At 44.7% G+C, this 12,090-nt stretch overlaps 2 protein-coding genes across 2 annotated transcripts; one reads left to right on the plus strand and one right to left on the minus strand.

Moving 5' to 3' along the window:
• Positions 1-474: 474 nt before the first annotated feature.
• On the plus strand, positions 475-5,383 carry LOC109735000 (probable LRR receptor-like serine/threonine-protein kinase PAM74). The gene is made up of 8 exons (XM_020294189.4): positions 475-1,369; positions 2,181-2,626; positions 3,079-3,220; positions 3,315-3,386; positions 3,459-3,527; positions 3,629-3,700; positions 4,944-5,015; positions 5,110-5,383. Exons 1-8 carry the CDS (start codon positions 750-752, stop codon positions 5,147-5,149), a joined length of 1,533 nt encoding a protein of 510 aa, XP_020149778.1. The 5' UTR covers positions 475-749; the 3' UTR covers positions 5,150-5,383.
• Positions 5,384-6,371: 988 nt separating this feature from the next.
• On the minus strand, positions 6,372-10,750 carry LOC109734999 (argininosuccinate synthase, chloroplastic). Its single transcript, XM_020294188.4, has 8 exons — positions 10,472-10,750; positions 9,754-9,901; positions 9,601-9,649; positions 9,058-9,240; positions 8,482-8,556; positions 8,232-8,417; positions 7,920-8,008; positions 6,372-7,135 (listed from the first exon to the last, which is right to left on the minus strand). Exons 1-8 carry the CDS (start codon positions 10,614-10,616, stop codon positions 6,583-6,585), a joined length of 1,428 nt encoding a protein of 475 aa, XP_020149777.1. The 5' UTR covers positions 10,617-10,750; the 3' UTR covers positions 6,372-6,582.
• Positions 10,751-12,090: the final 1,340 nt, after the last annotated feature.

Below are 12,090 nucleotides of genomic sequence, written 5' to 3' on the forward strand. Positions count from 1 at the left end.
GTCCCAAAGATAATCCCAACTCCGGCAAAAAATGGAGGTGGCACAAACCTCAAGAGTTCCTCGACGAAGCACCATCTGGATGAGCTTAACCGGGCGAAAAAGAAAACCTAGAAAGGGCAGGCGATCACCTAACAAAATGAAGACAAAACCAGACCCAAATTATGGCCCTGCATGAAGCTTCACGCGTCCTCTCATGCAAAACAATGATGCTTAGGTTTTCTCAGAGTCCCACGGTTGGTTGCTCTCACCCCAGGATGCCTTTTTCGAATTTGTTAATTTTCATCTAGATGAGACTCAACAAAATCTCATCTAACTTCTACACTATTTGATTATCCAAATAAAAAATATTAAAAAAATCTTTTTTTTCTATGCCTTGTATTTTCTTCCTGTCTATGTTTTTCTATGCCATCGGCCTCTTCTTCTAGCAATGAAATCTGGCCTCTTCTTCTAGCAATGAAATCTTAGCAGCTCTCCTGCTGAATTTTCAAAAGAAAAGAAAAAAGAGGACAACAAAACTGAGCTGGCAAAAATGTCCGCGGATCCGCGTGACCCAGCCGAGCCCTACGGCCCGCCCGACCCAACCTCCGACACCCGCCGCCGGGAACGCGCATGCGCATCCGCCGCCCGTTCTCCGCTGACCGCGCCCACCTTCCCCGCCGGCCGAGTCAACCCAATCGCCCAACACGAAACCATCCCAATTCCCCTCCATTTCCGCCCAAAATACTCCGGCAACAGCAAGGCTCACCAGAATGCGGCCTCTCCTCAGCGCCGCCGCCGTCCTCCTCCTCCTCCTCCTCCCCCTCGCCGCCGGCCAGCGATTCCGCGGCTTCTCCTACCTCCTCGACTGCGGCGCCCCCTCCACCGACAGCCGCGGCCTCCGCTGGGACCCCGACGGCCCCTACGTCTCCGCCGGCTCCGCCCGTCCGCTCTCGGTCCAGGGCCTCCTCGACCCCACCCTCGCCTCCCTCCGCGTCTTCCCGTATCGCCCCGCCGCCAAGTTCTGCTACGCGCTCCCCGTCGACCCCAATCGCCGCTACCTCCTCCGCCCGACCTTCTTCTACGGCCCCTCCTCGACGGCCCCGCCCGTGTTCGACCTCATCGTCGACGGCACCTTCTGGACCGCCGTCGACACCGCCGATGACATCCTGGCCGGCAGCGCCTCGCACTACGAGGCCGTGTTCCCGGCCAGGGGCAGGAACTTGACCTTCTGCCTCGGCGTCAACCCCGACTACACCGACTCCGGCCCGTTCATCAACGCGCTGCAGGTCATCCAGCTCCATGATTCGGTGTACAACGCCACGGATTTCACGGGCAGCGCCATGGGCCTCATTGCGCGCACCAAGTTTGGCTCCACTGGCGACGTCGAGAGGTGAGTGCCCACTTCTCTGGCCTTGATTTCAGTGCCCTTCTAGTGATGAAGTGCTAGATGTTCTGTGATTTCCCATAATTTGAGTAGGTTTAGGAATTAGGACTGCAGAAGCAGAACTGACTCATTGTCGATATGGCTGAGAATGCTGTCGATCAGGCATACACCAGTTTTTGTCGCAAGATAGTACCAGTTGGGCCAGTTCTTTGTGAACTGAATAGCTATAGGTTTCAGCTGTTTCTGATCTGAGGTTTATTTTGTCATGTAAAGTAACTCTGGATGTGGTTCACAACATTCATTCGGTAGATGTAGGTTGATTTGGTAGTTTTCTTTCTTTAGAACTCTTCTAATTTATATGGTCATGTTGCGGCTGTTGCTTCTTTTGGCTCCTATAGCATGTTGAGCAATGAACATGATTCCCCAATCCCCAATATCAAAGAAGCAGAATTCACCATATCGAATCCCTATACTTTTTCGAGGAAACATGTGCATGCACTAGTGATTAGAACTTTACAAGTGTATTCCAAGGAACAAATAGGTACTCCCTCCGTAAACTAATATAAGAGTGTTTAGATTACTATTTTAGTGATCTAAACACTCTTATATTATTACAGAGGGAGTACTTGTTAAAAAGATGCTCACTAAATGAAGTACAAAAAGGAAAGAAGCGTGTCGGCCTATATGATATATGTTTCTCTTTTCTTTCATTCTCCCTTTTGTAGAGGACTACAAATTACAAGCTTTATGTAGTTTTTTCTTGTGAGGAAGTTCTGTAGATCCCTGACTTCATTTTCTTCATTACATTCGAACTTAGGTACCCTGATGACAGTTTTGACCGCTATTGGCAGCCATTTCCAGACAGCAAACATGCAGTCAGTAGTACCCACAACGTTACATCAGCCGATTTCTGGAATCTTCCTCCTCCTGATGTATTTAATACAGCTTTGGTAGCAGAACAAAATGCACCATTGGTGTTGCAATGGCCTCCAATATCTCTTCAGAATGGCAGCTATTATGTTTCCCTTTATTTTGCTGATACATTGGCTAATAGTTCGAGGACCTTGGATGTGAATATTAATGATTACCAGTTTTACGAAGGGACAGTAACATCAGCTGGTCTTTCTGTCTTTGCAACTCAATGGATTCTCTCAGGCCTAACCAGAGTTATATTGACTTCTAAGTCTGTTCTTCCACCACTTATCAATGCTGGCGAAGTCTTTGGAATTTTTCCCATTGGAAGACTGACAATTACACGTGATGGTACATCATTTGCTGCATTTATTCCTTTATTATCAATTGTTTCCCCCTGAGTTGACAGTGCATGCAAACATGCAATGAAACATTTCCTGTTCAGCCTGATGCAATGCACATTACGTATGTAAATGTGTAATGATTCTGGTAGCACTGATTCAGTTATTTGTATGGTAGATTGCATGTTTATGTACTGTGTTAGCAACATGTCATCAAAATGTGCTTTCGGTGAATTTGCGTATACATGACCATTCGACATCTCTCCCAATTTTAGCATCACCTCGAGTCGTACTTGTATTGTTCAGGTATTTTTATCAAGTGTGCACATCAACTTTAGGTTGTACTGAGTGTCCTTTAAATATTGTTGTGGGCGTATTACATGTTCTTGCAATGCAGCAAGTTGCTCTAACTTGCGCCTGTCTCTTTTATGAAATTGACCTAGTACTTCCATTTCTTTACAGCGCTTGCTATGGAGAGTATGAAGAGAAGCCTCCAAAACATACCTGATGATTGGATTGGAGATCCATGTATGCCTCATGGATATGCTTGGACTGGAGTTACATGTCAAGAAGGACAAAATGAAAATATACGTGTCATTTCATTGTGAGTTCAACTCATGATCCTTCCATCTATACGATGCAATTCTTTTATCCTTTGCAAGTTTGCAGTAACAATTCTTTGTATTGGTCTACACCAGGAACTTTTCAAGTATGGGTATCTCCGGATCTCTGTCACCTGACATTGCAAACCTGACTGCTCTTACTGATATGTAAGTTCTATTTATAATCGATCAAAGTGAATGAAATATAAGCTAGCAAAATGACACTATTACCATTGGCAGATCTTTTGCAAACAATAGCTTGTCTGGAACTATTCCTGATCTCATCAATCTGGGTAAACTCCAACGACTGTAAGCTAACCCTTCGACCTTTGCAAATTAGTTTGAAAATTGTTTATACAATCATACTATTTATACGTTACTTCGAAAATTGGTTTGTCTTTACTCTTTAGGTACCTGAATGATAACAAGTTGAATGGAAAAATAGCTCAGACGTTGGGGACAATTCAGCCCTTGCGTGAACTGTGAGTTGATTTGTGTCAATATTTTTACTTATTGGTTATTGTTCCAGTTTCAGAATATTTGCCTGCATTACTTCTCATGTCTGAGTATTCAAAGAACAGAAAGCATAAAACACGAAAAGCCTAGCAACTATTTTAGAAACATTTGCCAGGCCCCCGGGTTGCCCTTTCAGGCAGCACTTAGATCATAGGACTGATGGCAGCGTGGCTTCTTCCCGCTCGTCCATTGCCAATGGTGTTGGAGGAGGATGGTTACTATGTGCCGTTCAGATCTTTCCAGTGGTGTTTGGTTCCAGGAGGTGTTTTGCTCGATTGGCGCAGTGGCTGTAGTGGTAAATGTGGCAGCTCTGGCGGTCATGGAGGCTCAGATCTGGAAGCTGAAGCGGCTCCTTGGCCATAAGTGAAACTGATCCCATATCCACAGTATTTTGCCATAAGTGCAACACCTCAAACCTGGGGGACTCTATTTTATTCTCACTGCAAGTTCCCTAGATTGTTGTTGTTAATTCACGTGGGATGGAGCTTTCTCTCAAATTCCCACTCCTAATTCCCACCAAGCACCAAACGTGGGTTTGGGACTAATAATCAACTTCTCAAGCCTAATCCCCCAATAAACCCCCACCTGTAAATTGCCGTCCCCTTTCCCCGAAATAGCCATACACGCTGAGAGAGTATTCAAGCCACAAACTTTTTTCTATGTCGATCTACAGTAGTTCATTTTCATTCTGAAGATGTAACTATTCCTTGGCCAATATTCGGTATCTGCATGGTGTGCTTATTTCTGTTGTTGGCAATTTTACCCATTGGATATATTTGATTCACCCCTGAGTAGCCAATTGCATCTCCTTTAGTGCATTTTGTGAGTTTTTGCAGTCGGCATTTTGTTAGAAAAAAATGATTGGTCGTTTGTAAATCGACTGTACTTGCATGGACTCCGTGCAATGTTTAACAAAAAAATATCCGCATGTAAATTGTATTCCCTCGGTTCCAAAATAAGTGCCGTGGTTTTAGTTCAAATTTGAACTAAAAGTCTAAAACAAGGACACTTGTTTTGGAACGGAGGGAGTAAGTTCTAAATTGTCAATATCGTTGAGATTCTTGCTTGCACCATCTGGTGCATCACAAGTTTTGAATGTTCTTACAATCTACTTACTTTCATTTCCAAATTAGCTGCACTTTATTTGCTTTTGCACAAGTCATAGCAAATCACTTGTTAACTTGCTTACTGTTCTTTTCATGTATCCAGATTCTTGCAAGGCAATGAGCTGGGTGGAGCAGTTCCACAGAACTTGCTGAACAAAACGGGGTTGACTAGCAAGTAAGTTTCATCTAAGGTTTTCCAGGAAATCTTTATTACTAAGGATTTCCCATGTTCATTGGACACCTCGTAATTTTATTTCATTTGGTTGTAGATTTTGTCCGGGCAATCAGTTCACACAACCACCGTGCTGACAATCGAACATCTTATTGAAGACAGTAGGATGGTGTGTTTGTTCTTTTAGGATGGCTAGAGCAAGATTTTGTAACCAGTCAAATGTATGTACAGTAAAATGATTGGAATCCAGTGAGACGAGTTGGCGGAAGCAGGTGAAGATAAAGAATCCTGATTGTACAGTGCCAATTCTGTAGTTTACATTGTCAGTGTGTAATGCAAGGAGAAAATGAAACACTGTTAAATTCTCTCAACTTGCTTTGGACTGCGTTCCAACGAAACATTACAACCCTGAACTGAATCAGATTCCTTTTTTTAGATGAACTGAATCAGATTCCTTGCATACACCTTCTCTGCCCCGTCTCGTCTTCCCAGCCCCCACTACCCTGCAAAATTTCGGCGCCCTGAGAGCCAGCTTCAAGAGCGACTGGTGAAGAAATGATAAAACCGAAAAGCCAATCGTGTAACTTTACAGACTTTATTTTCCTTGAGAAGAAACACCCACCGGCATTTCAAACGAGGGAATACACTAAAGACCCAAGCAAGAAATGAAAAATATACCGTGCCCTACAAAGTCATTCAACTCCGTCTTTTTAGCCAGCCCATGAAGAGCGCTCCCGAAGAAAATTTTGTCAGAAAGGTTGCAAAGATGGAACCAGAATCTCTAGCAACCACACACGCCACCATGGGCTATAGAAACTGCAACAGAAACTTATCGCCAGAGGCAGGACAAGGCACACGCTTGACCAACAAGTCGCTGAACATCCGTCGCAAAACCACCATGTGTAAGTTAGAAGAATACGAGGCTTGACGAAGAGAGGAGGCACTCCTGTACCACAATGATGCTCGCCCAGATCCACAGAACCACCCCTCACAAGTCTACCAACGATGTTCCCCTCCATGGAGGGGGAACGGCAACCTTGCCGGAGAAACAGGAAAACCCCTAGCTGCCTTGTTATGGGAGAATTAAAGGAACGAGATATGTCTAGCTGTTTGGTTGCCTAACCACAAAGAGGAACCAGCTTGCACTGGTCCGAGAGGAACACTCAAATCGGTGGTTCCCAGCAATGCAGGCCCGAACCGATGCAAAAAGGCTCCATTAGTTCAATGCAACGAGAGGGGATGCAAGCAACCAAACAAACTGCACAGCTTGACCGATACCTCGTATTAGCCCATACAGGCTCTACCGGGTCAAGGTTCCAGGAAGCCTAAAATGATGCAAGTAACCAAACACACCCGGAGTGCACTGCAGCACCGAACAGTATATTACCGCAAGTTGGAGCAACTCTTCAAACGCACACCGGATGAAAAGGCTACCACACAAAACAGAAACTCCACAATGTGCCCAAAAAGCCCACCCGCCTGGAAATCTTCCATTTGTCCACAGTTACTCAAAGGCACACTCGGCAGTTTTCAATGAGAAAACAATTTATTCGAGACGCAAAGACGGCCTTTAGATGCCCTTCTCCAGCATCGCGCGGACCCGGGTGGGGAGGCCGTACAGCCTGATGAAACCTTCGGCGTCAGCCTGGTCGTAGATCTCCCCGTTCTCGAACGACGAGATGTCCTCCCTGTAAAGGCTGTAGGGGCTCTTCCGGGACGCGACCGTCACCGACCCCTTGTACAGCTTCAGGGTCACCGAGCCGGTCGTCGTCGCGGTGATGGTCTCCATGAAGGCGTCCATGGACAGCCGGAGCGGGTCGAACCAGCGCCCCGCGTAGACGAGCTCCGCGTACTTGAGGGCCAGCATGTCCTTCCACTGCATCGTCTCCCTGTCCAGTGTCAGGGACTCGAGCTCGCGGACCGCGGCCGCCATGATGGTGCCGCCGGGGGTCTCGTAGACGCCGCGGGACTTCATCCCCACCAGGCGGTTCTCCACCATGTCGATGCGCCCGATGCCGTGCTTTCCGCCGATTTCGTTGAGCTTGGTGAGGAGAGTTGCTGGCGAGAGATCTTTACCGTTGATAGAAGTAGGGACGCCAGCGACTATGCCAATCTCCAGATACCTGTATGAAGTTTAGTTTTTATATACAACAGGCTAACAGAGTATAAATATGCACGTTATCGTGGAACAATGCAAACAACAATGTTCTGCAACCAAGCATGCAGTTAACTGACTGTTTTTGTACTGCCAATTATAATTAATGTAACAAAAAGGCACAAACAAAGTGTTCTGTTCACAACAAAATTGTGACTGATGGTAGTGTTACCAGTTCCAATGATTTCACGCATGCTATTCAGCAAAAATCCATAGCTAAAAAAATACGCGAACAAAGTGTTTACAACAGAAATGGACCGATAGTAATGTTCCTGATTCAAGTTATAGATGATGATTTCATGAACCATAACATAAGTCCCACCTAGAGATAGCTGGTGGCTACAACAATGTGACCATTTCTATTCAGTATGACAGTGTCACTTCACATTAAAAGCCGCTGTGTAAATGGGTAAATGAAAACATGAAAAACTTGGCAATGTAAAAAACTTGGGAACTTCACAATGCTGAACAACTCAAGTTCATCATGCCACGATTCAACATGCCTACTTTACAATAATCATGTCCAGATTCCAAATCATTTGGGTGGTTCTCTAAGCAATTCAACTCTACGTGGGGGTATATGAACCATTGCACAGATTTAGTAAAATAGGTCACATTGCAGCAAAGATGAACCATTGCACAGATTTAGTAAAAAGGGTACACTGCAGTAAAGATAAAATAAAGAACATAAAGAATACTTATTCAGGACAACAGGTGTGGCCTTATGGAAAGAAAAAGGATTGATCACATACTCAGGTTTTGAAGGTGCATTTTCTGGAGAAACAGACATCATATACATATCTTCTTTTGGCTCATTCGCTGGATCTTCCAAAATGTCACCCTGAAAATGTTGAGAATAACTCAGATCATCTGACAAGCATCACCCTTTTCAATCGAAGATTACTCGATGGCATCAATATGATGGTGCACTTCATTGATTTGAAACTTCTGAACTTACGCATCATGTACGAATTACTGTAAGATCTGTATCCTTAAAACCAAAAAGAAACAATACAGCTCCATAAACACTAAGAGGCATCAACAAGACAATAGGCAATATATACCTCATGGCTAAGGTGCCACAAATTTCTATCTCGGCTGTATATTGATTTCTTTGAAACCGGAATTGGCACATTGTGTTTCTTTGCATACTCAATTGCATCTTCACGTCCTGTGATATCCCACTCCCTCCAGGGTGCCACCACTTTAAGTTCCGGATTTAAGGCATAAAATGTAAGCTCAAAGCGAACCTACAGAAAACGATAGCATCAGATGACTGCCCATATTAACATTTCCATGAACAGCAGTATGTACCTGATCATTGCCCTTCCCAGTGCACCCATGAGCAACTGCATCTGCGCCAACTTCCTTGGCAACATCAACCATTGCCTGCAATAAAGATATAAATTGCTTAATCCTCTGAGGAATATAAGGACATATAAAATTTGTGGTATATAGTTGCAAGTACTTCATTTGAATATTTCATTCATCCCACCAGCTATTAGAATTACATATTTAAGTTAAGATCCTACAAAGCTGACAGCACAAGTGCAACTCTTAGAACAAATAGAATAAAATTTGAAGGAAAACAAACTTGCATTTATAAGCTCAATGAGAAATTAATCATGCTGTATGTAAAAAGTGACAGCAACCTTAAACGGTACCAGGGTGGATGGCTAGCTATAAAAAGTGACAGCAACCTTATATAAATGACCTCAGAAGCATTTATTCTAGTACAAGAAAGTGCAGATTTTACAAAAAAAAAACCTCCAAAAGATATTGTAACTGAAGATCAACAACAGATTCATTTCAAATTTACTTGTAAGACAATTATGTTGCAGAAGTAATGTGCACACAAATCACAAAATACAACTAGTTTATCAATTTCACCTTAGCAATAACAGGCCTAGCCATGGAAGTCCCAAGCAGATACTTTCTTTCGTAAACTGCACCAGCACGCAAGCAGGGGTATATATATTCACCAACAAATTTTTCTGTCAAGTCCTTCACAACAAGCTGGCTTGCACCGCTAGCTTTTGCCTTTTTCTCCAATCCTTCCAATTCAACGTCACCCTAAAAGGGTAAAATACGAGCTTAACTGATGGTTCACTAGAAGGAAGCTAGAAAAAAGGTCCAAACAATGCTAGTTCAGTTATGTACTGATAGAAAACAAAATACTCCGTTCAAAGATACGATATAAAAGTAACTCAAAGTTGTAAAATTTGGAACAGCATGAAGACAGAGAGAACAGACGAAAAATTATAGAATCTGCAACTCACGGTAAAAAATATAACCATCAGAAGAGTGAAATGTACAAACAGGTACAGGAGAGAGAAAGTTGAGACACTTATCAAGCAGGACATATTGAGCAATTTAGCATAACATTGCAGATTAAAGGAGGATAGTAGAATCACTGAAGTTATGTTAACATACCTGACCAACATCAGCAGTGAAACAGACGACTTCACAGCCATAGTTCTCCCTTCAATTAAAAAAAAACAAGAAACATAGTTTAGACGAATCAGATCAATCCATCCTTTAATTTGGTAAATTGCTCACTGGAACAAGAAACATTTGCAGCTGCACCTAAGCCATGGAACAATTACTGATGTATCCAAGCCACCACTGTAAGCTAGAACAACTTTTTTCAGTTTGCCACGCAGTCCACCTTTCTTTTCATCACCACTAGTAGTTGCTGCATGCTCCTTACCACTTGCCATCACACAACTAACACCTGCAGATTTTCACCAACGATATAATGATCATCATAACAGAAGCAAAATGCCACCCCTCCATATAAAACACAAAAATAAGTTAGTCAAGTTTCCTATTGCAAATCTACCTATGGTATAAAATGGCCAGCCCATGGAGAATAGGCACTGGCAGGACCAGTTTTCATCAAAGGATGTGGAAACCCAGATTCAACAACAGCAGAGGACATTAGTAAACTATTTTAGTGAAAACAGACTTCAGAGGCATGGAAAATATGTTTCATTTCTTTGGATTTAGACCATTTTACTAGGAGCTACTTTATTAAAATCTATTCCAGCAAGAAAGGAGAAATACTTTGTAACTTTTGCTTCGCGGATGAGATATTCGATACATGGCAAACTTTCAGACTTATATATCCTAGCATGCGAAGCGGACCCAAATAGACTAAAAAACCGTAATCAAGCACAGAAGGATACTTCGACACATGGTACATTGCACAGAGGCGTAAGCTTTTCCACGGGTAATTATCGCAGCAGGCCTTAGCTAACAGAACAAGAGATAAGAGCAGTCTCCTCCAGCCGCCGCGAAATACCTCGGGCCGTCGTCGTCGAGGACCTCTCCATCGACACCCGGCCATGCTGTCGCCGGAGGCGAACGGAGGGCGGCGCGGGGGAGTCGTGCGGGTGCACGGCTGGGAGGGAGGGAGCGGCGGCGAGGCGGCGCATCGGGAGCGGCATGGGGGGCGGGCGGCTGGGTGGAAGTGGAAGGCTTGGGTCAGACGCGGCGGCTATAAGCGGGGTAGGTAGGGCACAAGGGAGACGAGCTGAGGTGGAAAAATAGACCCGCTCGGGCGAGTGGGACTGGACTGCCGGACTGGGGAACGCGACGTCGCGCACAGACGGGCCAACGGCCCATGCGGGACAGAAGGCGCATATCCAGGAAGATCGGATTATGCTCAAAAAAAAAATCCAGAAAGGTCAGATTGGCCGAATCACTAATTAAGAACTTTCCCCTGAAAAATAATTAAGGAGTACCACTGCCACTTTTCACAACCCGGGAGTTTTTCGGTTTTTCATAGATTCGTTTATTTAAAATATTTTTTTTATCTGTGTGTCAAAACCACGGACCGTTTTCGCAGTTGGTTTCTCGCGTCGGCATTTTCAAAACTATATTCCATGTTAATAGGATTTGACTTTTTTTACGAAAAAATCGAAAGAATAAAAAGAGCCGAAAGGAAATTTGTGCCTGCACAAGAAGCAAAATTGTGCCTTTCGCGGAAGGGAAAAAACACGTTTTTTCGTGCAATTTCCCCCTCCAAAACCTAGGAAAAACCGGGCAAAAAATGAAAAGCCGGAAAACAATGAAAACCTCATCTAAAACTCGTAAACATCTATAGAAAAAAAATCCTGAGGGAGAACCCAACACGCGATATGTGGTGGTGGCTGACAGCTATATCTGGCCATGGGCTGGGCCGGGCCGGGCTTGGGCCGGGCCTAAAAAAGCCCACGGCAGAAAACTAAGGCCCAGGCCCTACCATCGAGCCTACTTTTCAAGCCCAATCCCGGCCCATCTGGTAAAAAGCCCTGAAAAGCCCTTAGGGCTTAGGGCCGTGGGTCGGGCCTCTTCCTTAAAATGCCAATATGCCAAGCCCAAGCCCGTCCAGTCCCTGCTAGTGGGCTCAAAACTCAGGCCCAAGCCCAGCCCACGGGCAAGCCCATCGGGCCTAGGCCGTGGATTTTAGGGCCGGGCCTGGCTGGGCCGACAGGGCCGGGCCTGAGATGGCCAGGACTACTGACAACGCGCCAAGTGGTGCATCCTATGCCAACCTTAGTCACTCTCTCAGATTGGCTATGGAGGTTGGTATGTCTGTATCTTTTGGATTTCGAGATCTAAATCTCACAAATTTTACAAGTTCTAAGCAAAGTGCTCTCAGATTACACCCATATATTTGATTGCTAACACTAAGGTTGTGTTTGGTAAGCTATCAACGAAAAGTTGCAATCAATGGTTGAGATGTGGATTTTGGTCAATCGCAGTGAAGGTTTTAGGTCTGCTCGCATGGGCCACGGCGTCGGTCGTTTGGCTGTGGCAACGATTGTTTCTCCTGGAAAAGAAACTTGAACGAAGATGACCTTGAGTCCTCCAACAACGCGATGGCTACTCGTACGGATGCGGTGGCGGGGGAACAACAAAATTCATAGCATGGAGGGG

This window comes from Aegilops tauschii, chromosome 1 (genome assembly GCF_002575655.3).
Source record: "Aegilops tauschii subsp. strangulata cultivar AL8/78 chromosome 1, Aet v6.0, whole genome shotgun sequence".
NCBI classification, from domain to species: Eukaryota; Viridiplantae; Streptophyta; class Magnoliopsida; order Poales; family Poaceae; genus Aegilops; species Aegilops tauschii.